Raw genomic sequence first — 25,769 nt, forward strand, 5'->3', positions numbered from 1 at the left:
TGCTGATCTTGTTATAGAGAGCAAACAAAAAGTTGCCATTAAAGCCGAAGACTTTATATTTCATAGACAATCACAGGGTAGGAACAGTGTAATTTAAGGGTTCCATCAGTGTCTTTGATGCTAGAATCTGTGTAATTTACTACGGTTCTATTTTCACTGCAACTATGTTTGATTTTTACTTTTTAAATACAATAAAGCAAAAATAGTGTAGCATTTAACTGTAACATACTTGGATTCTGATTTTACCTTGAGGGCACAAGCAAAGTTGATAAGTCATAAAAACAATGCTAAAAAGAATTTTAAGAATTTTTGCGTGTCATCAAATATCCACTTAGTCAGGCTTTTCCTATCTAAAAGGAATTTACAGAGGTGTTATTAACATAATTCCATCATTATAATAGGCTTTCTGTCAAAATTTCAAACCCCGTCTCCCTGTCACAGCCTGTCGGAGGGTGTGTGGCAGCCAGACGTCCTTACGAACGACTAATAAATAATATGTCAGCCTGTCCTGCTCATGACAAATTGATGGCGGTTACCTCGGCTTAGGCTGGCAGCCCAGGCGCTCGGTGGCTGCAGGGCAGACCTTTTCTTTAATTAAAGCGGCGAGCGTCTGAATGAGGTCCTCAAATTACTCTGCTTACCTTTGAGCCTGCAGCTGGAAGAACACAAGGAGAGTGTGTTTTTTTTTTGTGCTTTTTGTTAAAGATCTGTTTTAAACAAAGCTTCATAATGAAAATGGTGTTGATGGAATGTCAAAAAATGAACACTAGAGGGCAGTAGAGGGACTTAATCTCAACTCTCAAAACTGAAAAAGAAATAAGGAGCCATTTTTTTTCTTTAACAGACGGTAGTTTTAAATAAATGTACATTAAAAGAAGAAAAAAAAAATTAAAAAAAATCAGCACAGTACAGGTCCTCCCTGAAGCTGCAGGTAGCAGACAGACCTTGAAGGGTCCTGCTATGCTTTTAAAGTACCTGTATGCCCACGGAGCTCCATGGTTACCCGACAAAAGCTCAGTGCACTTCAAAACCTTTATTTAGACGAGGAGAGGGCTCAGCTCCACAGGGAGCTGACTCCATGTCATTTGTCTCTGTCACAGGGATTCCAATCACCAGGATTTTAACAAGATTACCAGGAGCGAGTGGAAGCAATGGAGTACCAGTGTAATGTAATCATCAAGTGATGGAGTGCCTGAAACGGCTGTATTATCACCGGCGAGTCTTTTAACCCCTGTCAACACAGGAGAGCTCACAACACGTCTCAGCCAGTTGATGGGCAGGTTCATCATGTTTATCTCAAGAAAAATATGTTCTCTGAATGTTTCATTTTACCCTATAATAATTCGTTAATCGCAGATGCTCGTGTGTAAATGTCAGCCTTTGTTTCTGTATCAGCGTGGGACTTATTGAGTCAAAGCAGAATGAAGAAAACAGAAGAGAGGAGCCAGAAGACACTCTTCAGCCTCAACCTTGTGGATCGTCTCCTGCCAAGAGCGTTTCTCCCTTTTCGCCATTCCTTTCTTTGCACATGTGTCCTCATCTCCATGGTAACCAATATGAGTATTAGAGCCACGAACAAAAGAGAAATAAATGAATAGTCAAGGACAAGAAGAAATATCACATGCACGCACACACTGATCAATACACAACGTTGTAGCTGCACAAGCAGAAGGACAACACAATGTGTGGCGATCGGGAAAGTTCAAAGAGTTCATTTTGGTTTGACGCAAGCTGTTCATAAACCTTCCAAAACAAAGTCGACTCTTACTCAAATAGATTGAATCCTTTTTGGTTTTGTATTATTTTTTAATTAAATTAATGACAGTTTTTCTGTAGTTTTAACCCAATCCTACTGTAAAGTTATATATTTTGATATATATATATATATATAATATGTCATTCTAACTTAAATCTGGATGCTAAAGTTTCCCGAAGTTTTTGCAGATTTTTTTTGCAAATTTCTTCCTTTAAAACCAAAAAAGCAAAAGATTCATAAATGCTACATACACTTTCAAAAAAGCATGAATCCCATCAGTCCTAATATTTAGCTTTGGAAAAAAATGCAGACAAGATTTAGTGATGTATTAAGAAGTCATGCCACAGATTTAGATTTTCAGCCTGCATAGAAAGTAACTTTCTGTGGGAGACACTCCCTCAGTTGCCCTCTGCTGGCTGATGAAATACACGTTTTAATGCACTTTCCCTGAGCTGATTCCATTCCTTATAGATAGTAAAGAAAATAAAGACTTCATTTATATCTAAATCTTTAATTTACTTAATACGTTTGAAAATGAGACTATATCTAATGAGACTAAATTCTTGTTATCATGACTCCTGTGCTGTGGTCGCTGCTCAGTGATGAGCGGTCCTGAAGTTCAGAGGAGATCAGATCTAACCCTAGATAAATTGAACTGTTCCACTCACAGCAACACAGTTCAAATGAAATCACAACTTTTACTAAACTCTGTTATGATTATACATATTTTCCCAAAATGTTGAAAATTTGCTTTAATTTTTCAGTGCAACCTTTTCACACCTAACATTAGCAGATATAGACTTCCATCGCAGGCCTAAGCATTTCATTTTCCATTTTTTAAATTGAAATTATTACATTTGCTAATTGTTTACATTAGCAGTGATTAAAAAGGAGAACAGTGAAACAGAAACTGGGTATAAGTGAGAAAATGCAGCATACAGAGGAGAATTAAACTCAAACTTTGGACTAAAAAGTTGGACTATCCATTTTGGGGTCACTGGAGCCCGTCTCTGCTACAGTTGAGCAAATGCAGGGTACACCTTAAACCACACAATCACACTCCCACATAGGGAGAATTTAGAGTCACCGATTAACCATGTTTTTGGACTGTGGGGGGAGTGCTCTGAGAAGACCCACATATGGAGAACATGCAAACTCTACACGGAAAGGTCCCGGCTGGGATTCAAACCAGAGCTTTCTTGCACTAAGACAACAGTTATCCCCCCTGAATTTGGATTGTGAACATTTTTACTTTCAGTTATATTTTATCCTACAAGAACCTTTGGCTGATTCTGTACCACAGAAGAACAGCATGAAAAGAAACAAAGAAATCCCTAAAATTTATTAGAGCAAATAGCTAATGAAGGTTCTCTTTCATCCAAGTGACAAAGTTTTAAAGATGAGTTGGATTTAAATTCCGCTTTTCTCCACCACTCATCCAAGTGGCTTCATCATACATTGAAGCAAATTGAGATTCATTTTAATCAATAATTATTTTCTGTTTGAACTTGGATATTTCAAAAATGCAAAAACTCTTGAAGCAAATTCTTAAACTGAGGGCCAGCAACACAATAAAATGTATTTCTTTGCTTACAGGGGAATCCTGATGGACTTCCTAAATCCACTCAACCAAAAACTTCTCATACGTGTGTAAGTGTGAGAAACTTAAGCAAATCCGTGGTTTGAATTCTTAAACATCAAGTGTTAGAAAGGCAGACTGACAGTTGGACAGACGGCTGAGCAGAACCCTTGGCACTCTGAGGGGCAGCGGACTGACAGCCTCACAGTGATTGTACACACTTCCTGTGCAGCGGGGGTCAGGGCTGTGTAAAGGAAACACCATTAAAACAAGCTTGTTTGCGTATTGTGGAGGTGCAGAGGACAGCCGGATAACAAGCAGCTGATACGGCCTGTCGATCAGGACGGCTCACTTTCAGATCTGAATGAATGGATAGATCACACTTGTGTGGAAAGCGTTTTTTTTTTCTTTTTGGTGCACCTGTATGAGTGAGATTGCTTTTTCTTTACTTTTTACTTTCAGATGTCCGATCAGCGCGTGACTCATCCAGCGTGCCATTCAGATCCAGCATCTCTGCAGTCTGAGTCACCATGCAGCTGTGACAGAGTGAGGAGGAGCAGGAGGGAGCGAGGCTGCAGATAACAAAGGAAGCTGACATGATGAAAGAAAGATCATGACATTATCTTATTCTTTTCATCTGACTCTCTGCTGCAAGCGTCACTTAGCTCGCTGAACTCAGAGGCGTCTCCTTGTCTCAGAAATGATATTGTGTCCATCTAAAACCCGGATTGCTTTCCTGACATTTACAGGATCGCTTGCATGTGGTCAACTAAAACCCCATCACCAAAATAAGATGTATTTTATTTTTACATCCTAAAAAAATGACATTTTCCACATTTACTAAAGGCAACATCCTTTGTGAGTTTTTCCCATATGTGTGTTGTCTGCCCCTTTCTCACCCACACACTCGTCCCAAGGTGTCTGCTCTCACAGGCTCAGCTCTTAAAGGCGCCATGCAACATTTTTTTTTTTTTTTCACTGCAACGACGCTCGACACAAACCATTAGATCATTACGGTTGAGTGCTGTTAGATTGTCATTAAAAATGGCTTCCGGAAGTTAGGAGTCAAACAAACGCCTGTCCCAATAGATGAGGAGTAATTGCCTGCAATTTCATAGCGGTTTCGGACTCTAATTGGTAAATTGCAGTGTGCACAAAAGGGGCGCTTGCTGTGGAGCGATTCATACCAGCATTACTGCAAATGGTTTAACTCCTGTTTAGCTAGACAGGAGGCGTGTACCAATTTTCCAGGATGGTTTCGGTCAGCTCTTACAGGCAGGAACCACTGTCTGGATGCACAACAAAAGAGGAGCAGGAGGAGATCGTGTCTTTCTTGTATTATCCCTCCTCTTTGAGACCACTCTATCAGATGTGTCACATCTCTGCAGCTAATGAAATCAGGTGGACATGAAGTGGCGACAGCATGAAATCAGATCAATAAAGCATCAAAGAAAACCTGTGTGTGTGTGGCATTAGAGTTTCTGAAGGGGGAGATATATATATTTATTTATATCTTTTTTTTGTATTTGCCATAATGCATTTACTGTAGAATTTCTGATGCATCAGACATGAAGGTCCTCCCCTCCCCGGCATCCCACTTTTTTAATGAGATTTGGAGTGTTTTTTCACCCCGCCGTGAAGCCATGGGTGACAGACAAGAAGGACAAAAGGAGGCCTTGGGTTTGGAAAAAATAACACCCCCCTCCTCTCCTTACCGTGCACACTCATATTCACTATTAGCTCCCATCTGGTGACAGGGCATCGAGAGGCAGGTTTGAATGAAAGCCTGTCGGCACACAAGTGTGTGCAGTCTTAGTTGCATTGATTGGATTTATTTTTTTAAATATGTGTTTCTTTAGTTTTTTTACTCTTGGAGAGATATGATGCAAAAATGCTCATTATTGTCGTCTGATTTCAATAATGCATGCATGATTTTGCAAATAATTGCACATACTTTACAACATTTTCAATTCAATAATATAAGTTCTTTTTAGACAGAAAGTTCCAATAACTCATGCTATTTTCCTCTGCATGCTGCATTGCTCAGCTGTGGGCAAATAAATAAAAATGTGCTGCTGTGCTTCAAGTGTATCTTCAGGTTTGATCTTTGCAATGAAGTCGAATTTCTGCTCTCCTGATATCAGAGTGCCTCGCCCCAGAGGCACCCCTCTGACGAACTGATGACGCACTTCCTGACCGGGAGGCGCACGAGGATGGAAGGAGGAGCTGCAGGAGGTGTGGAGGATTTTGTCGATGGGGCATCTATCAGCTGCATATGGAACCCGTCCTGCTGGCCGACTCGTGCGGGAGGATGGTGCAGCTGTCACGCTTGTAGACCAGTCGGCACTGAGCCAGCCTTGTAGCAAAGAAAGGTTCAAATTTATGTGAAAGTGACTTGCACAACAGATCTGACCAGATGATAAATTAATCATTGTTTCCACTCTAAATTCTATGCATTTCAGTGGACACACCCTGTAGAGATCCGTGGACATTAAGCACCACGGACAGCTCACATGTGAGAGTTTGTGCCTGCAGAGATCAGTAAAAGCTGGATCAACCTTTTTTTCCAATCACTAAAGTTTTTGCTGCAAATGTTGAGCTATTTACTGAAGTTATAAGTTAAGAGACTCAATGCTTTGGGATTATAAATCCTAAGGAAATCCTTCCTCGTCAGTCGATGACCTGCTCTGAGTGGTTGAGTGGGAGGCGTTTGTGCAAATGAGAAGCTTATTTATGAGAGACAGAATCCCAGGGGTCCAAGCCCGACCTGAGCACTGCCCCCCCCGTCCTCCCCAAAAGTCATTACAGAGTGATTTTGGCATCAACTTCCACTCCTCCTCCCTCCCTTGCTTGAGGCTGTGGCAGCACCTGCACCCACCCACATCTAAACAGTCATTTAGGATGCCAAACATATGGATCCACAGACACACGCCCACATGCTGCACTCACGTGAAATGTAAATAAAAGCTCAATTTATTATTGTTATCCCTAAAACAACTCAAGCATTCTATAATCTGTTATTTTTCTTCTGTATGGGAGGTAGGCAGCTTTTCTTTTCTCTTCTCTCATGTGTCGATTCATGGTCATGAACCGTCACGGGTCACTTCCCTTGCTTGTACTGGGACAGGCTGGCGGTTCTGGCTGGTTGGTTCTAGGAAAACACCATTCGGGATGGACCGATGACGCATTTATTGAGCTTGTCAAATTAACGAAAGCAGTGAGCTGAGCCGGGAAAAGGGTCACAATAAAAACGCACGCCCACATGCGTGATCACAGATGGGAAGACGAGGCGTGATTTTGGTATCACCTGATGGAGACCTTTTGCATCAGTTAGTCTCTGAGTCACCTTGGGTCTTTCAGAGCTCCTGCAGAGTTGTTTGACGTCAGCGTTGTTAGAAACACGATGCGGTCGGAATTTTAAAGTTCCACTTCAATCATCTGTTGATATATTGTAAAATCATTCCCAGTGGTTATTTAATTATTATTATGATTCTGTTTTTAGCCAAAATAAAAATAAAACTTGTATCATTTTCTAGGACAAAGTTTCTGCAGTTAGTTACTTAGAAATTCACATCTTAGTTTGAGTAAGACTGTCGGCACAAAGTAAGCCTTCCCTGACTTCCCATGATCCCTTTGTCCTTCACACCCCCAATCTAACAATACCAGTGGAACAAAAACAATAAGCAATATCAGGAGTTACAATTTTGAGCCAGATTCCAGTTTAGACAAGGAAAATAAAGACGTACATAGATCTAAACGGATGCATTAGAATGCCGACTATTGCAGCTGTGTCATAGCTACAAGCTTTTTCAAACTGATTTTTTTCATCTGCTCCTAATTCAAAAAAGTGGCTTTTGACTGTAAAGTAGCTGAGTTACTTACCACACATTTAAAGCGGAATTCATTTAAAATGTCTCTTTAGTTTTTTGGGGTTTTTTTTAGCCCTTCTTGCTAGAACTAGAACGACATGTGACTCAAGACCTAAACTTCAAATAAAAAGGCTCACAATGCAGATTCACCTTCATGTTTTTTGGGTTAAGCCAATATTTATAAACCCATTGATACCTATTTATGCAACGATGCATCGAACCACTTCTGCTCCAAACTTAACTTAATTTAGCATCTCCTGGAGAGCAACATTTTTTTTTCGCAGCTGTAAATAAATAAATGTACTTGTCATGGGGTTAAAAACAGTATTTTCCCAATTTTTCAGTATTAATAAAAAATATGAAGAACTTCACTTGCTCTCATTAAAACACAGAATGTTGATCAAACAATTAGGTATGTAAATCTTTTTACTTTTTTTAATAAAAAATAATAATTTCTGAATTTTAAAGTAGATCCCTTGAATAAAAACACATATTTACTGTACTTTGTACTTCTGTACTTTGAAACAGCATTGATTTATTCCACTGTTTTGTCTTCGGACCATCTCTCTTACTGAAGATTTCTGATGGGACCTGGCTCTAAAATCGAAATTACACCTCCAAATAGCTCAATAAGTGCTCCTCCTCCTTCTCATCTCCATTAAGAGGTTAGATCAGTCAATAGGTCCAGCCAAACTCCGGGGACTTACCCTATTGATTTCAGCCGTGGAAGGAGGAGGGCAGCCATTAGTTTTGCACTTCCTGTGGCCTTGGGTGAGCTGCTCAGGTTCATTTTCCTGAGATTTCTACAGGAATCAAACAAAGAGTTGATATTCCTTATTTTGCTTTTATCGTTGTTGTTTCTGCAGAAAGTTTTAGGCAGTTTTTGAATTTCTGGCTTAAAAGAAAAAACGTTCAAATGTCTTGTTTGCTGCATCTCTAAAGTCTATTTTTTTTTTTTTTGAATCTGTGAAATATATTTGTGCAATTTCCTCATGTGGTTTTACAGTAGAGGCCTTTTGATGATGTTGTTAACAATAAACCAATTTATTGAATATTAAGCTGGCAACAGGATGCACAGATTCCACAAAATTGGGATTTAGGGAACATCTTTTCCACCACCAAAAACTCAAATATCTGTGACTTTTGTTTTCCAATTTGCAAACAAGCTTAGAAGATAAAAACATTTAAATGATTGCAGAGTAAAAATGTGTGGGGTTAGTTTTTGTTTGCATTCCACTCCTTGGATGCATAAGTGGGGTCAAAAGCGACCCAATAGGTTTTTGTTTGTTTTGGTTTTTTTTAATATTAGAAAATAAAAAGATTATTTTTTTTAAATTTCAGCTTTATGTCATATGTTACATGCAGCCATTGCATTTTTTTTAAGAAAGCATGTATATATTTAGGGAAATTGCAGCTTTTGCATCATTGCCCCACTTTTCCATTAGTGGGGTCAAAAATGACCTCAAGCGTTTGCTTTGGAATATCAAGGATTGGGCCTGGGAGGTTTTGATTCTTATTGACTGTCATTAAATATTTAATTCATGCGATACCAGCAGTTTCAGGACGTCATTTTTGATGTATTCATGCATTGTTAGAAATATAATAAACTTGTTTTGGGAGGTCATGAATCTAAGGGTTAAAACTCATTTTGCTTCTCCAATTAAAAAAGAACACAGAACAAACACAAACTTGTTTAGGTTTTTTATATCAAAAAGGATATAGAGTATTTCATTTTGACATCAACAAACCTCTCACTTTACACAGCAACAGAAGCCATAGAATCACACTGCAACTTCAGAGGCACAAAAACAGGAAACTTCTCACTATTTCAAATTGCACATTTTTCAGTTATTCTGAATCGCTTTGTTAAGGTTTCATCCATAATGTCAATGAATATTTTTGTGACAGTGAGAGAGGTGTTTGGGGCGGGGCTGTACAGGGGGAAGCAGGTACAGGAAGAGCGATGGGGGTCCTGCCACTGAACCAAAGACACAAATTCAGCTAAATGAGGAGGGAAAGAGAGTGACAGATATAGGAGGGTCGATAGCGTACAGTTAGTGTGGACCACACCAAAGCAAAAACTTAAAAAAAAGAAGAGCGCCCGCCTCTCTGGTGGGGCTCTTCGTATCATTCTCATCTGGTGAGCAGCCCGACCACAAACTCCCCGACATGTGGCGTCTGGGACATTTGTGTTGGACTCAAGTTACTATATTTTCATACATTTATGTTCCTATTTTCTTTACAAGTATTTCTTTTCTACATTTTGTTTACACAAAAACACGACTTCTAAACAAATGCTGAAAGAAAAACCCAACGACGGTTCATGACACTTGACCAGAACTGTTACTATGGATTTATTGCTTTGTACACTGAGTCATGTTTGGTGCCGACTGCCCGCTGCAGGCTTCTCTAGTGTGGACCTCAATGCTGATGGTTTGTACATTTTTTAAATATTGGATTTCCAGCTAAAAACCCAAATCCGCTTCTCACCTTTGGTTATTGTGCAAAGAAATTTAAGCATAAGTAACAGTTTCTGAAAAGAAAAAAAAGGAGAAACATTGAAAACAACAAATAAAAATGGGAATAAAAAAATACAAAACACAAACCTCACTTTGTTCCATGCATAAATACACAACCAGACACATTTAGAAGGTGAGGTGATGCATGGACTCACTACAGTTTCATGACAAAATGAATCAAATCTTTCCCTCTTCAGATCTGCTTTGCGAATGAAAGCATGGAGGGTTTTTCAGGTTGATTGTTCCTCCTGTTAGGAGAATTTCCATCTCTCGATTCTACTTGGAAAGCGAAATTTATGATTCATATAACGTTATATTTTCCTTAAGGTCTACATCGGCAAAGCCCAAAAAGCATCACTTCTACAAATGCAAACTTCACCTAAACTAAATCATGGCTTTAGCTGCAACAAAGCATCTTCTTCTTTAGGTTAACTTTATGTAAACTGCATCTAAATGTAAACAAGTATCAAATACTTGATTAGGAATGTTTACAACTTCTATAATGACTCAAAAAATAGGTGTTTTTGTGCACATCTAAAGAGAAACAGGAACAAAGATCAGACTGAAAAGAAACTAACAGACATTTTAGAACAACCAGTGATTTTGTTTTCATTCAAACTGCCTGGTCATCATGAAATACTTGATAAAAGACAAAACAAAACCTATTTTATGTGTTCTTAATCACACATATACCACACTATATGAACTAAAAGTCAATTAAAGCTGGAAAATTACAAATCAAAGAAAAACTTTAAAGTTATGGTTTGATTTCAGGGGTTTTGCCAATATGCATTTAAATTTGCACTCATCCCATGGTGCATATGTGTTACACTACCATAAATCATCTTCATCTGTCTCTTTAAAATAGAATAATTTGACTTTTGGCTCTAAGCTATAAAGACACTAACACTGATTTGGATTTCCCTTTTTTAAGGGCCTATATCATGCAAAATAAACTATTTTTGAGTGCTTTATAGTGTTTATTCCTCATGAAAAACAACCCCAAAGCAGTATTTTGATTCATTCAGGCATCTCTGAGAAGCACCAGCCTCTCCTGATCTCCAAAAACGAGTTGGTCTTCCCTTGTTCATGTATGAAAGAGAGGAACAGCCCCTTCCAGGAAGCGTCTGCCAGTACCGCCTCCAGGCTAACACATACCCACTTTCTGAGCAAAAAGTTCAGATGTTTGTTTTCATGGGCAAAATGCAAAAACGCTACTGAGGCCGGCTCTATGATGACGTCATGAAATGGGCAGCACCCTCAAAAAACGAAAGGTGGAGCCTCATCAATTGAGGCATCTTATGGGTATGAAAAGAGCCCACAAAAATAACTCATATATCATAATTTTATTCTTTAGTGTGACAAAGGTAATATATGATCAAATCTATGGATATAATTTACTCTGAAAGACTTAAGTATAGCATGATATAGACCCTTCAAGGTCATCAATCACCACTATTTGCGTGGTGTTATAATGTTTAAAGTTTTATATATGATCACTTCTGTCTATATCTATATTTAGTTTGACATAAAATGTAAAAGTTTAAGTGGTCCGACAACAATGTGCAATACAATCAGTGGAATGGCTTCGATGAGACAAAAAAAGAAAAAAAATACAAATTTAGAAGTGAGCACAATTTCTCTATAAACATATTGTTCAAATAAAAAAAATGTATGCATGTGTAACCACATTACAAGTCATTGTGCCACAAGTTAAGGTCCCAGCAGGACTCACAAACAGGACTCTACACACACACATACACACACAAACTCACACACAGAAGCCAGTGATCGGAAAACAAAAACTACAAAGTTGTGCATTGAAAAGACACTAGTGTGAGTGCATCAGGAGATATACAGTACGGTCTATCTTAACTTAGTGTCTAGTTACTGTGCTGTGCAGTGACATATTTGTACACTGAAATGGTTGTCTTACTGCCGTTCATGTGACAGCTCTCATGTCGTTTGGTTGAAACCCTAAAGGCTTCAGTGAGGCTGGGAAGCCTCAACACGTGATGAAAATGTTTACATTTAATCACAATTGCACTCAAAATAAATATATCTATCTTAAATATGCATAATAGTACATATACAGACGGCCAATTTGATATGTGCTACATCTCTATTGATCAAATATCATAAATCTTTTTTTATATATATTTTTTCATTATTCTTACATTGAGTTTTATTTATATATTTTTATTTTTAGAATTTGTGCAAACATGACAATGGACTCTGGCTATTTTTTGGTTCTTTTTTTCTTATAATTCTGAATAAATCTGATGCATGTTCAGGCGAATGAGTGTGGTTGGCCATCCCGGTGTGCTGGCTCTAAGAGTATCCCTCATCCTGCCTGTATCCATAACCCCCGCCCTGCGCCTCCTCCTGGACGTACTCCTCCGTCTTCTCCCAACCTGTGGCCCAGCCGCCGTTCACCTGCGTGGTCGCACCGTACGTTTTAGCGGGGCCTCCGAAAGCACCGTAACTCTGAGTGATGTCTCCAGTCTCCTCGGCCAGCTCGTCTTCATCGATGAAGCCGCACTTCTCCTCGCTGGTCAGTTCTGGGTCGGCCCAAGGCTGTTTCTCTCCAGACGCAAAGAGGCCGTAGAAGACCACGCCCCCATAATGTACCAGTGAAGCTATCAGGAAAACGTACTGCCATTCTTCTCGAGTCTGAAAAACACAGCACACGTCACATACAATTTTTTGGCGAAACAGAAGCAACAGATGCTTTAGAAACTGAAGGTTTCTCTTTGAAAAACCCACATCTTTTGATCTAGTTTCAAAGCGTTCCCAGTGTTTTTTTAATTATTAATCTGTTGTTTTTAGGCAAAATTCGAAAACCTTTACCGTTTTCTAGGACATAGCTTCTATAAAGCGGCAGGATTCATTAAAAATTCAACTCTGAGTCGTGGGCGGGACTGTTAGAGTGGAGAAACCCCGGCCCCCATCACACATAACTGAGCTGTTTACGTTCTCTCCTGCTAGCTTACAGCCCCTCACCCCCCCTCAACCTTAACATTAGCTATGAGATTAAAATGGCAAGTAATATTGGAGCTATCCAGTCATACAGTTTTGATCCAGATGCCAGCTTGGATGAGGAAAACAAAGACGTTCATGGATCTATTTGTCTACAAGTGGGTTCATCAAAGTGGAGCAGAGCAGGGAGCTAGTGGCCCACTTAGCAGATTTTTTACGCTCTTTTTAAAATTGAATTTTTTCATCTGCTCCTAAATCACAACAATTTATATAAACATACTCAGCTTGAAAAGCTGCATTTCTTTAAATGTTTCCTCAATCATGAGAAAAACGTCACATGAACATGTTGGAAACACCAAAAAAAATGGTTTTAAGTGTTTTTACTCTTAGAGATTTTTATTTAAGGAAAGATTGAATCTAAAGTAGATTTAAATCCTAGGTCAAGATCTTTTAATTTAGAAGAGCTTTTAGTTGATTTAAGTCCTCATTTTACAACACTTTACTGTGTTGTATATATATATATATATATATATATATATATATATATATATGAATATTGTGCTTTATTACCATTGCGTTTTTGATTTGATTTTGTGTTTCTTTTGTAAAGCATTTGGGCACTTTGTAATTCTTTATTGGAAAAGTGCTATAGAAATAAATATATTCAATTCAATTCTATTCTGTTCCATTCTGTTTTATTCTATTTTATCTGTACAGACATACATGAAACTTGAAAAAAAATTCCTTGTTTACTTTTTCACAATTCACAGTTTGATTTTTTTTTTTTTTTATTTAATCCAACATGGTTTACTATTTTGTCACAACCTTTTCCATGTTGATCTGATGCACTGTATAAAATACACTGGCATTGTTATGAAATTATTTTGAGTCTGCTGGAGTTTAGGAGGAAATATGTCACCGTGTATTAACCCCTGAATGCCTGAACTTTATCTCAAGCTTGTAAAACTGCATTTTTTCATCTACGTAATATAGCTAGGATCAGAAATATGTTATCTAAAAGTGATGCTGAAAAACTCATCCATGCATTTGTTACGTCTAGACTGGATTACTGTAACTCTTTACTGATAGCATGCCCTAAAAGTTCTTTAAAAAGTTTTCAGCTTGTCCAGAATGCAGCAGCAAGATTGTTAGCAGGAACTAGCAGAAGAGAACACATCACTCCTGTGTTAGCTTCTCTCCACTGGCTACCAGTTGAATTTAGAGTAAAGTTCAAAATCCTCCTGTTAACATATAAGGCTCTGAATGGTGTGGCCCCATCCTATATTAGAGATCTCATAGTTCCTTACCAGCCAATCAGAACACTTCGCTCACAGAATGCAGGACTGCTTGTAGTTCCTAGAATTTCTAAAAGTACAGTTGGAGGTAGAACCTTCAGCTATCAAGCTCCTGTTCTATGGAATAAGCTCCCAGCTCATGTCAGAGAGGCAGGTACAGTTTCTACCTTCAAAACTAGCCTTAAAACATTCCTATTTGGACAGGCGTTCTGCCAGACTAGCCAGTAATCATAGAATAATTAACATAATGCTCCCATACTGTTCTGAAGTTTGGGGAAATAATTATTATAATCACATACTTCTCCAATATATGCTTGCAATATAAATTATGAAATATGTATATTCTCTACATAATAACATAGAAGGCTGCTAGAAGTTAGAAGCTGGGGAAAGTATGGTGCACTGGGGCTCTGTCCTCTTTTCCATCTACTTCTCCTCTCCTCTACTTTTTTATTTACTTCTAATTGTATGCCTTTGTTGGTGGTGCAGTATAATTCACATGTTTTTCCTTCTCTCCGACTCCCCTGTGGGAGACCGGGAGAGATTGCAGTTTCCGGGAGACTTGCTGGTGATCCTGACGAAGCCCCGCCCATCTGGATGAAGCCCCGACACCATCCTGCATCTCTGAGTGGGAGTGATTCCTGGTGGGTCGTCTGTCCTCCTGCTCCTGGTCGTGGACTGCAGTTCTGCTTCATCTGGACTATGGACTTAATCATCACTCGTCCCTCAGCTCTATATGAATGAACTCTACTCATATATGCAGTTTTAGCAGCTAACTTTTCTTTAACCGTTCTGGTATCGCCTGTCCGTCCTGGGATGGGATCTCTCCCTCATGTGGGAATCCCTAAGGTTTCTTCTTTTTTTCCTGACTCAGGTTTTTTTAGGAGTTTTTCCTTACCGCGAGGGAGGGTCTAAGGACAGGGATGACCGTTCTTTATAGTCTGTTTAGTTTTTACCTATTGTGCATATTTTATGACTCCATCTGTGCATCTGTAAAAACTACAGGCATGAAGCCCAATGAGGCAAATTGAATTTGTGATATTGGGCTATATAAATAAAATTGAATTGAATTGAATTGAATTGAACTTCTTTCCAGTTATACTATATATATATATATATATATACATATATATATATATAAACAACAACAAAAAAAACTTATGTATGTTTTTGCTTTGAGTAGTTGCTGCATTTAGGTAATTTTAGAGCCAAAATGGTCAGGCACCAAGGGGTTAAATGTTATTCTTGCATACATCATCTGCTGCATGAATTTACAAATATTACACACATAACCAGATAAGTGGTCCTGACTTAAATTATTACCTTGTTTTTTGTCATTGCACCAACAATCAGTGGACACACCATTCCAGACAGAGTCCCAACACCGTTGGAGATGCCCATCAGGATACTGGCGTAGCGAGGAGCTATGTCCAGGTGGTTGACGTTAAAACCTGGTGCAGAGCATGTGACACACAATCAAACACTTTTGGAGAATTATCTCCAGATTGTCCAGCTTGATTTGTTACCTTAAGAGAGACAGTCCAACCCCATGTGTCAAATAAAAGATCAGCATAGAGGTGAAAATAAAAGCAGCTCAAGCAGTGACCATTTTGTTGCAAAAAACAGGCATGAGCCTCTCCTCCCCCACATGGAGTGGCTGCATGAGTAAGTGTTCCTGTGTGCTGCTGCACATAGCCTGCCCGGTGTCTCCCCTGAGACGGTTTGCACTGAATTATTAAACACTCCAGGAGAGAGCTGGACAACAGGAAGAAAACAGGTTTTGCACCCAGTCGAAGAACTCTGCATCCTGTATGACTTAGAATAAACGTGGAATTGGTTGTAGGAGTGAAAGAGGAAAGGAAATCGCTGTCTGCAGTCAAATGTTTAAAGGATATCCGCAGAAGGCAAAACTTGTGAGGTGTTATGTGACTAAAAGAGACTATAAGTGCCCCTCATTGACATAAATACAGCACAAAACACACAAAAACTAGACCAAATGTTTTCAGTTTCAACCACAAAACCTTAGACTATAATTACAGAGAGCTTGATACCAACCTGATATAGCAAATCCACTGAAACCCACCGCCAGCACGAGGAAGGAGATGGCCACCCCTTTACTGTGGGAATATCCCACCACCAGCAGCAGAGTGGCCTCCATGCCAAATCCTAGCAAACACAGACAGCAGGTCACATGCACACAGAAAACCCCCTACAGGCTGTCGGTCAATGTGGTGCCAATTGAATTAAGCAGGATGCAATTCTCAGCTCGCAATTACACAAGTGGTGCAAACAAAATCGATGCACAGCTACAGTCCAGTTGTGAACTGGAAAATTGATCTGATCGATCTTTACAGAAACAAACATCGTCTCTGAGAGGAAATCTGGAGGCCAAGGATGAAGCAAAAGGGAAAAACAACAACAAAAAAAGGACAGCAACACCAATCTGATACGGGGGGAGCTGTGGACATCTGAGCTCACCTCCACAGTTCATGATTTTCCTTACAGTGGTGGTTGTCAGGATGTTCTTGCTGCGCAGGTGGTCGGCCAGCTGACCACCAATGGGCACGATGATAGTCATCACCAGATGAGGAAGGGCAGACAGTATACCAACCTGGAACCACACAGTCAATAAAAAACTAAAACATTTACTTTTTTTAGGACGATACCAAAAAAATATATATGTATGTTTGAGAAAATATATTCGATAGTTTTCACTAAATATTAAGTGAATTTGCTTGTCAGAAGTAGAAGAATCTCATTCTTGATACTTTATAACATTAAAAAAGTAGCTTTTTCTTTGAATGACAACTCCAGAATTGTGATCCTTAACGTGACTGTATGGTGTAATAAATAAATTCATTATGCTTATGTATTACATGTGTTTATATATGGTAACATATCCAAGTGGAGAAACAGATAAATATGTTTCCTATATGTACCCAATGATTTCAGAGTTTGTTGCTTTTCTTTCATTGCGATTCTTTCTAGTATTATAGAGAATGAAAGAAAGTTTTAAAGCATGTATGCTTTGGTTTAGCTCTCCAGAATTAAATCTGTGAATTACTAAACCTTTTTTTTGTTTGTTTTACAAACACCACTTAACTGTCTTTTTAAGTAAAAAAGATGCTTTGCTATCAACCCAGTGCTTCCTTAAGCACAACAAAGGTTTGTTAAAAAGCCCGGCCCAACAGTTGGGTCAGTGGACCAAATGTGGCCCCCCAAAGGTTATCTTTTGGCCCGCCAAGTCATGGCTACAGAGGCTGCAGAGTGTTTAGTTAAAATCCCTGACCCGTTTCCCATTGATTCTCTATGGTGATCCAAATCTCTACGGCTGTAATATACTTTCGGCCTCCAGGTGGCGTTGTTAGCACTTTCTTTTCCTGTGGCGATGGGTGAGACAACCCACAAGTAAGTCAGCCCTAGGTTTTTTTTTGTATTAGAAATACAAAATATTTTTTACTAATGTGTGTTACCTTAATGAATACAGAATTAAAATAAATAAACTATATTCTTTCATTTCTCATTTTATTTCATGACATGCAAAAAAATATTGTACTTGTCCGGCGGACCAGAAACCCATTCAGATTTTGGCCCTTTGACCGAAAAAGTTTGGGTACCCCTCATCCTCATCCAGACAAAACTATCTATTAACTGTTTGATTGAGTTAAATGTTAGCCAATTGCTAGCCAACAAACTTTTCAGGGATCAAATGCGTTTGTCCTTTCATGAGCAGTTTTGTTTTCATTGAATCATCACCTCCAGAGGAACACCCTCAGGTTTTTAATCTAAAACTTGAAACCTGGATATGTTGATTTTGGTGTAATTACGGATTTTTTTTTTTTTTACATGGAAGTCATTAGTAAATCCGGCCTTTTGAAACCAGCTCCTTGTGGTTGCTTGAAGAACTGCAACATTATCTATTATTGTTTTAAATTCATGAGTGGAGGCCTCATTTTGGTAAACAAATAATCTGTAAATGATAGATTTAGCAGACAACAAAAAGAGTTTTTGATTTACAGCTAACAGACATTTCCTTTTGTAATCTGTAGAGTCTCTGCTTGCAAATGGGACTGTATTTCTTTTCTTACATGAGGAGATTTTTCCTTTGTAGTTTTATTTTGAGCTTAAATAAAGTTTGAGTTTCAATTTCTGTCATGATGTCAGAATTAAACAAAAAAAAAAAAAACTAAATAAATAAAAAAGATGTCTAAAGTAATAAGGTCAGCACCATACACATCAATTGACAAACTTTGGTCTGTTTGTCAGTTGTAACCTTCTCTGTACTTCAGCTCACCTTACTTATCTCAAAGCCAAACACCTCCTCAAAGTATGCAGGTTGGCTGATCAGCAGCAGGTAGAAGGTCCAACTCCGGCAGAAGTTTGCCACGATGATTGCATAGACAGGCATTGAGGTGAAGAACTTTTTCCATGGGGTTTTGAATTTCTGAAACACAATGAAGGGATTCTCAGAGATATTCACATACTACACATCAATGATGTTGCTGTGCTTGTTGTGCTGTCAAAACAAAAATTAGAATCCTCTTGTTCTTTGAATTCTATAACCATTCCCTCACCTCTGAAGGACCCATGAGCTTGGCACTCTCCCCAATACTCTCTTCAATGTAGCAGCGCTCCTCATCGGTGATGGTGGGGTGATCAGCGGGGCTCTCGTAGGACACCAAAATCCAAAACATGTACCAGAAAATGCCGACACATCCTACACGTTACAGACAAAATAACGGTGTTTAGTTGAGAATTCGTCACCAAAAACCTGAAAGCTCAAAACCCAGACAGAAAAGCCAACTTTATCCAGCCTAGAGGAAAAGATGGAGGCTTATTTATTGACACCAAAGCAACAGGGGAAAGAAATCAATGCAGTCTGCCTGGATAAATCCATTTGACTTTCACTGTACTTTAGCAGTCACACTCTCAAGGTTTGCTCACAATACAGCTTAGAACTTCCTGTTTTACTGTGCACAGGCTCTCATCGCGAGCAGATCCCCATCATTTAGTCTCACCGTAGACGTAGAACACGGAGGACCATCCTGAGTACTGAACCAGGATCCCAGCCAGAGGCATGGCAATCACAGCACCAGCATAGGAGCCTGAAAGGCAGCAAACGGAGGGCGTCAACATGCAGGGCATTTCTATTAGATAACAGGTATCTATAAAAACATGTCAAATTTACCACAGAAGGAGATTGTGGCCAGACGACTCCTCTCTAATGGTGGAGCCCACTTACTCCATATCCCATGACAGGCTGGGTAGGTCACCCCCTGAAACAAACCACAGAGGAGTTCACCTCACATATCTTCGTGTGACACAGATACTCCAATACTGACTGCAGATATTATTTTCTCCTCATTCTTATTCTAGATTCATTTTAAGACTACATTGTATCAATCTAGACGACCGGGTTATGAATGAGGCTGAAGGATAAGCAAACATATTAGCACGCTCACCCCTTTAATTACACGAACAAACTGAGTGGTTGATGAGCTGGAAAAAAAGGTTTGTGAGTGTTAAATGTTCATCAGGCTCTCATTTGAGTGTCAATGTTGAATAGCATTTGCATATTTTCTCTTTGATAGATGTAGAAAATAGTCTGGATTGGATCATGAGAGGATTCCAGCGTTAGGACACAAATTCTCTCGCCTTGTTTGTTTGAACGATCTTTGATTTTCCAGCACATACAGAACAGTGATCTTTGATGCACAGCAGCTTTATTCCTGGCTGCTGCTTGGCTGTGACTCACAGGATCAGCGTGCATTATATCAGCCTGTTTTTTTCCTTCTTTTTCCATTCAGAGGTACACAATCCCTCTGCTGTTTTCCATTCAGCGTACACAGTGTGACAGCAAAGCAGAATGAGCCGGACTGCCCCACAAAAACAAACCGTGGTGGAGCGGATCAATAAAGCCCCTCTCACATTTCATCTGGCTGAATATCTAATGCATGGATACAGTTGTTTGCTTTCTGTTGCTTTTGTGGCGCTTTTTTTCTTTGTTTTTGTTGGTTGTGGCGAGGAGATTTTTGCATCGATTCAACAGTGGTGCTTTGAAACAAAATGAGGATTTAAAACATATAGGGCTGCAATAGTGATTTTACCTCAACCAATCCCTGCAAGATCCTCACAAAAATGACACACCCATAGTGGACTCTGGCAGCTGAAGGAATGAACATGTTGAGAGTGGAGGTCAGGACGATAGCTGCCCCAAATACCCTGGAAATGGGAGGAAAATGTCATTTCAGGAAGATTGAAAAGTGAATAAATATTAGATCCGTGACCTGGAGAGAGGCAGTTTCTTTTTTAAAGCAATACTCTTAAAAGGGAGTGCTAAATTATCTTTATTTTGACCTCGTTTTTAAATATATCCCATACAAAGCCCCATCGGAGCGCTTTCAGACACGCTCCTTGCGTCCTCGAAAGTGATTGGCCCTTTTCAGCGCACGCGCTCTTTGTCGTCACAAATAAATATTTAAGCAGCAACGCCCCACATGCAGTCACATCCATGTGTGTCGCTTAGCAACACCTCCCACATTAGTGATTTATTATTATTTTTCCACATTTATTTTTTTTTTATTTTTTTATTTGTCTTTTGTCAAAGAAGAAATTACATGTTACAGTGTGGTAGAATAATAATTATCTTTTTTAATATTCTGCACAGACGACTGAGAAACATTGATTCACGATTTAGGATATAAAAAATGAACCGGTATTTATGAGGTTTGCGTCTAAATTTGGAGGCTCTGTTTTTGTTTATAGATGGAGCCAAAAGATAATCAATGTAGGCCAAAACTACGGAGTCATGTCTGCCACGTCCTCCCACCACCTTCATATGCAGGTCTGCAGGAAAAAATACAAATAATAAAGCCGTTCTCTTTTTATTTTTGTTTTGAAATCAGAATCTGGCCTAATTTCCTCTACTCAATTTTAAATTCTATTTACGAATTGTCAGCGTTAAAACAAGTATATCTCGTTGTTTTTCGTTTGTCATAAAGAACTGGGTCAATAGTTGAAATGTTTCCATTCAGCTTCTGAAAAATTGCATTGTCATATAAGCTCTGATCCGCAGCCCGTGGCGCAATGGAGTGACGCACAGGCGGTGCTGATGAGGATGAAAGCCTTTGGCGGCCAGATCTCGTCTGGTATCCATGCCCCCAGAGAGGGGGCAGATTAGACCCGACTTGCCCCCAGGGAGCTCATTAACAGGTGGCAGAAAGCCCTGCGCCGAGAGCGGAGGGCCTGTCTGCCAGATCTGCCCTCCTCTCCAGCAGCGCAGAGAGAAACTCCCGTCTGCAGCTCCACTGATCACGGTTCTAGTGTTTTTACCTCTGCTTCTCCAGCATTTATTTATTACTTATTGTTGTAATAAATAGAGAATTGGGGATTAAGTCAGCTGTTGACAATAACAACAGCAGCCATGCTCCTTCCTGAGCAAAAACAAAAATGCTCCTGCTCACCTGTTTGCTGCAAGTCTCGAGGAGATGTATCCTCCGGGGATTTGTGTAACGATGTAGCCCCAGAAGAACGAGCCGTGGATCAGTCCTACCGTCTCTGGATCCCAGTTGAACTTGGCTTTCTTAAATTGCGCAAAAAATACATTATTAATAGAAATAAAATAAAAACAAGCTAATAAAAGATCATTTTGTGCAGGGTTCATATTTGACTCAAAACGGTTCCTTGTGATAAAATGGTTATTTAAACATCACAATTTAAATTAGCAGGCCTATACATGGTGAAATAAATGGAAAGAAATTATTGTATTTGATTTTCTAATTGGATGTTGTGGTAAAACAGAAGAACACTGTTTAGTCTGTTGCGTTTAGGGACTGTCTGTCAACAACAAATGCGTAATTTTCCATTTTCTTTGATGTAACAGAAAAATAAGCTTAAATGGATAAATAAATAAGCATTTGAAATAAAAATATTTATAATCGAATCAATGTTTTATTGAAACGTTAAACGATCTGCTTTAAAAGAAACAAATGTTTCATTTGGTGACAAAATAATGTCAAAGTTTCCTAAAAAAAACAAAATAATTCACAAAAACAGTGAAATAGGCCAATTAAATATTGCAGATGGATTTCAAATGTTTCCAACATGATTTTAAAAAGATCAGATTTTCCTAAATCGTTTTCTAAATGATGGGGCATGTGTGAGGATGTTGATTTATCCGTGCGTAAAAGCGCGCGCCAGCCGTTGCCACACCTCTTTGATGATGATCTTGCCATTCTGGTGGATGGTGCTGTTGTTGACCATGCCCACTATGGCCACGCCCAGGTTACATCGGATGCCGAAGGAGATGCAGAAGCCCAAGCCGCTCATGATGGCGATGATGTAGCGGCGGGGCAGACCGAAGCACCTGCAGTCGCACAGCGGGGGCTTCTTCTCCGCGGCCTCCCGAGGCCGCCCATCCTCCGTCAGCTCGATCACCTCCCCGGTTTTCTGCCTTCTTTCTACCACCCTGCAACAGCCAAAAGACGGGGGGTCGAGTCTCCTTCAAACACTGACTCCAGCGAAGACGACTCGAGTGTTCATCGAATTGTTTTTGTTTTTTCCAGTGTGCATTCATATGTGAGGTTCTCTGGGGGCCCATATCTGCTACGCATCCATGAAAACGTTCCAATGCTTAACCATCACAAAGACAAATTGTGAATTAAGACCTATTATTTTTATCATGTGGATCAACATTAGAAATTATATTTTAGGTGAAAAAGAGACCCCAAAAGGAGAAAAAAACATTCACATCGTTTTTTGATTGATGTGAAATTCAAAAAATCGGTTTTGACAATTAAAAGTTGGCGTGGAAAATAAAAATGTCGTATCAAAATTGAGCCTGAAGAGCTCAGAACAGACCAACATGTCCCCGACTGTACCGCATTGCAGCAGCGCGCTCACTTTCCCTCTCATTAGCATTCAGGGACACAGAGTTGCAGCCTGCAGACATCCGTCTGCGGGCTTTCCTCAACCCACTCCTTAACCCCAATGCCCCAAAATATCACCTTCATTTTAATAGGAGAGGTTTATTTGTTTATGTTATCCGATTTAAACTAAAATGGCCAATTAGACTGAAAAAAAGCATTTTTTATTGCAAAACTTTACAAAAATGGCAACATTTTCGGCTAATTAACGAAATAAAGGAAAATAAATAAAAAACCGGAATAAAAGGAAATATAAACATTTATTTGAAATCATAGAAATCAACACATCTCGATTTTCTGCAGAAATACACACATTAGACAAACACAATATTGGATCAATCCATGTGCGTAAAAATAATATGTATTAAAAAAATAAAGTCTTATTGTATAATCAAATGCAAGAGGGTAAAACTCAATTCAAGGCCACAGTTGAGACGAATCAACGGGCTTTGAGCCTGACGTGCCAGACGGCGTGAAGGTCGGTCGTGGCGCACCAGGCCACGTGCGTCCTAACATCAAAACCGTCAGAAAGTGTGAATGAATTCCCCCCCAAAAATCCGTGCGTGCGTGACCCGCGCGTCCTGTGTAACCTGCCTGCCAATAAGATTCGTGTTCAGGCCCGTGCACCGCGGGCTCTGGCGGCATGCAAAACCCCTGCAAACGCTGCTCACGCGCACACACGCACGCACGCACCCCTGATTGCATAATTTTGTCCTTAGTCAGAGGCGTGACTACAAACCCATGTTGGGTTTTTTTCTTTTATAAACACATGTTTAGGCGGCCTGCAGAACAACGTGTGCTTCTATTGCTGCATAAAAACCCACAAATAAATCAATGAAGAAGAAATCATTCAGAGATAGATATTGACACATGCTGTACCTCACCTGTACATATGACTCAGGGTCTTCCCCGCGAATTCCTTGACCCCCGCCGTGGCTTTCGTCTTCATGGATTCCATATCCAGTTTCTGTGTTTTGGCCTGTTTTCTCTAAATACTAGATTTATATGTTTTACTGCCTCAGCGTCATGTTACAGGGCAGGATGGCCGACTGCAGCGACTGTACCAAACCAACAGACCAAGTTAGAAACCCAGTGGATCCCGGCGAGGATCCAGCAGCAGGAAGAGGATTCTCACCGCAGAATTAAAAAAAAAAAAAAAGCACAAACGCCTTTTTACAAGGAAAGGTGAATCAAACGAGGTGCGCGCCTTCATCCAGCTCATCTCCCGCCTTGCGTAAAGTAACCGCGCCAAGTGCCATGACGACGGAAACGGCGAGCGTCTGTCAGAGCTGGAAACAAAAACACAAAGGGAGCCTCAGAACCAGTACAGGAGAATAATAAAAAAATAAAACAAAATGAAGTCACAGATTTGGATGCAAAGGTTTCTGTTTGAAGTAGCTGGAATAAATCAAAGTGGGAGTGAGGCTGTCTCGTGTCTCCTGTGGTGGGCGCAGGTTCATCTGACGTCGTTCAGCACCGAGGTCAGCGACAGCAGCGCCGCGACCAACATCTGTCCAGCTGCTGAGCGCACCCAGGACCCCGTTCAGGCGCGAGCGCGCGAGATCACACTCAAAAAAGATGCGTTTGACACATCTGTAAATGTAGCTGATGACAAGAACATCATAGCTTGCAGACAAATCAACGTCAGATCATTCGACAGCCGCTTTCAGTAAAACACATTTCGGCTTGAATATCCCCTTGAATTAATAATAATAAAAATAAAAAATATGTATATGTGCATTAAAAAAATGAATCAATCAGGGGCTGAAGGAAGAAAGCTGTAGCTCTCTGGAGGGCGGTGCTATGGAAACCAAATAAGTGGATCCCCCCTACACTCTCCCACCCACTTCCTTTCCTACTCCTTCCAGCAACACTGGAATCCATCAATAATTTAAGCACATCAGCTCTTTTCTTCCCCTTTATTAAAGATGTCTTCCTCGAAAATAATGACTATGAAGAAGCAAAAAAAAAAAAAACAGCAAAAAAGCAATTTTACTGCAAAAACATGCATAAAAATTGTGTTAACCACATTAATAATAATAATAATAATAATAATAATATCATAAGCTGTGGACATAAATTTGTGTAAAATAAATAAATAAATAAGAATTAAAGAAAAAAGGATTCTGTTCTTGGGAAGCTTTCCTCCTCATTCGTGGGTGTCGTGCGCCATCTGGCGGCTGAAATCCAAACTCCAATCAATTCTGTAAAAACCTTTAGTTTTCAGTTTCTTTTTTTCAGCTCTTTTGTCATTTATCTTATTTTGAGTTTTAGACTGAAGAAGCAATATTTTTTGTCAATATTTATATCCTTGATAGTTGTGTGATGGTGGTTCCTACCACTGCATTTATAAAGGAAAGTGTCAGTTATTGTTAAAGAACCTTAATAACATATAAGCTATTTTAGCATCACAATAACATAATAAAATGCACATATTTATTCTAACACAAATGTTAAAATAAAAATAAACTGAGATTGACAAAAAGTGACAAAAAATTGTGTTTCATGTTGGTTTCATTATTATTCTTATAGTCACATAAATGAAAACATTAATAGTTTTTTTTCATCAATTGAACTTTAATTTATAAATTACTAAAGATAAATGCTGTAGATATATTTTCTTTTTAAATAAAACTTACCTGAGTCCTCCAGTGTCATTATGGTCGTCTGTCCCATTTGCCCGCACAGTTTGGGAAGAAAACTTTTGTTAATGCAGCTTCATGGATTGGAATATTTTACAAAAAGGTTGGAGACTGATTGAACTGCCATCATTAAAGGTCTTCAAGGCTAAGATGAAAGAACAACACAAGTCCACAAAATACTGCAATTGTTTCTCTTAATCACAGTT

At 39.3% G+C, this 25,769-nt stretch overlaps 1 protein-coding gene across 1 annotated transcript; it reads right to left on the reverse strand.

Moving 5' to 3' along the window:
* Positions 1-8,890: 8,890 nt before the first annotated feature.
* On the reverse strand, positions 8,891-25,102 carry slc17a6b (solute carrier family 17 member 6b). Its single transcript, XM_024296381.2, has 12 exons — positions 23,806-25,102; positions 22,209-22,464; positions 21,461-21,579; positions 20,105-20,219; positions 19,186-19,273; positions 19,016-19,102; positions 18,572-18,714; positions 18,292-18,441; positions 16,476-16,608; positions 16,053-16,163; positions 15,321-15,448; positions 8,891-12,396 (listed from the first exon to the last, which is right to left on the reverse strand). Exons 1-12 carry the CDS (start codon positions 23,877-23,879, stop codon positions 12,055-12,057), a joined length of 1,746 nt encoding a protein of 581 aa, XP_024152149.1. The 5' UTR covers positions 23,880-25,102; the 3' UTR covers positions 8,891-12,054.
* Between the last annotated feature and the right edge of the window lie 667 nt (positions 25,103-25,769).

The sequence above is a fragment of the Oryzias melastigma genome, linkage group LG3, assembly GCF_002922805.2.
Source record: "Oryzias melastigma strain HK-1 linkage group LG3, ASM292280v2, whole genome shotgun sequence".
Classification (NCBI taxonomy): Eukaryota; Metazoa; Chordata; class Actinopteri; order Beloniformes; family Adrianichthyidae; genus Oryzias; species Oryzias melastigma.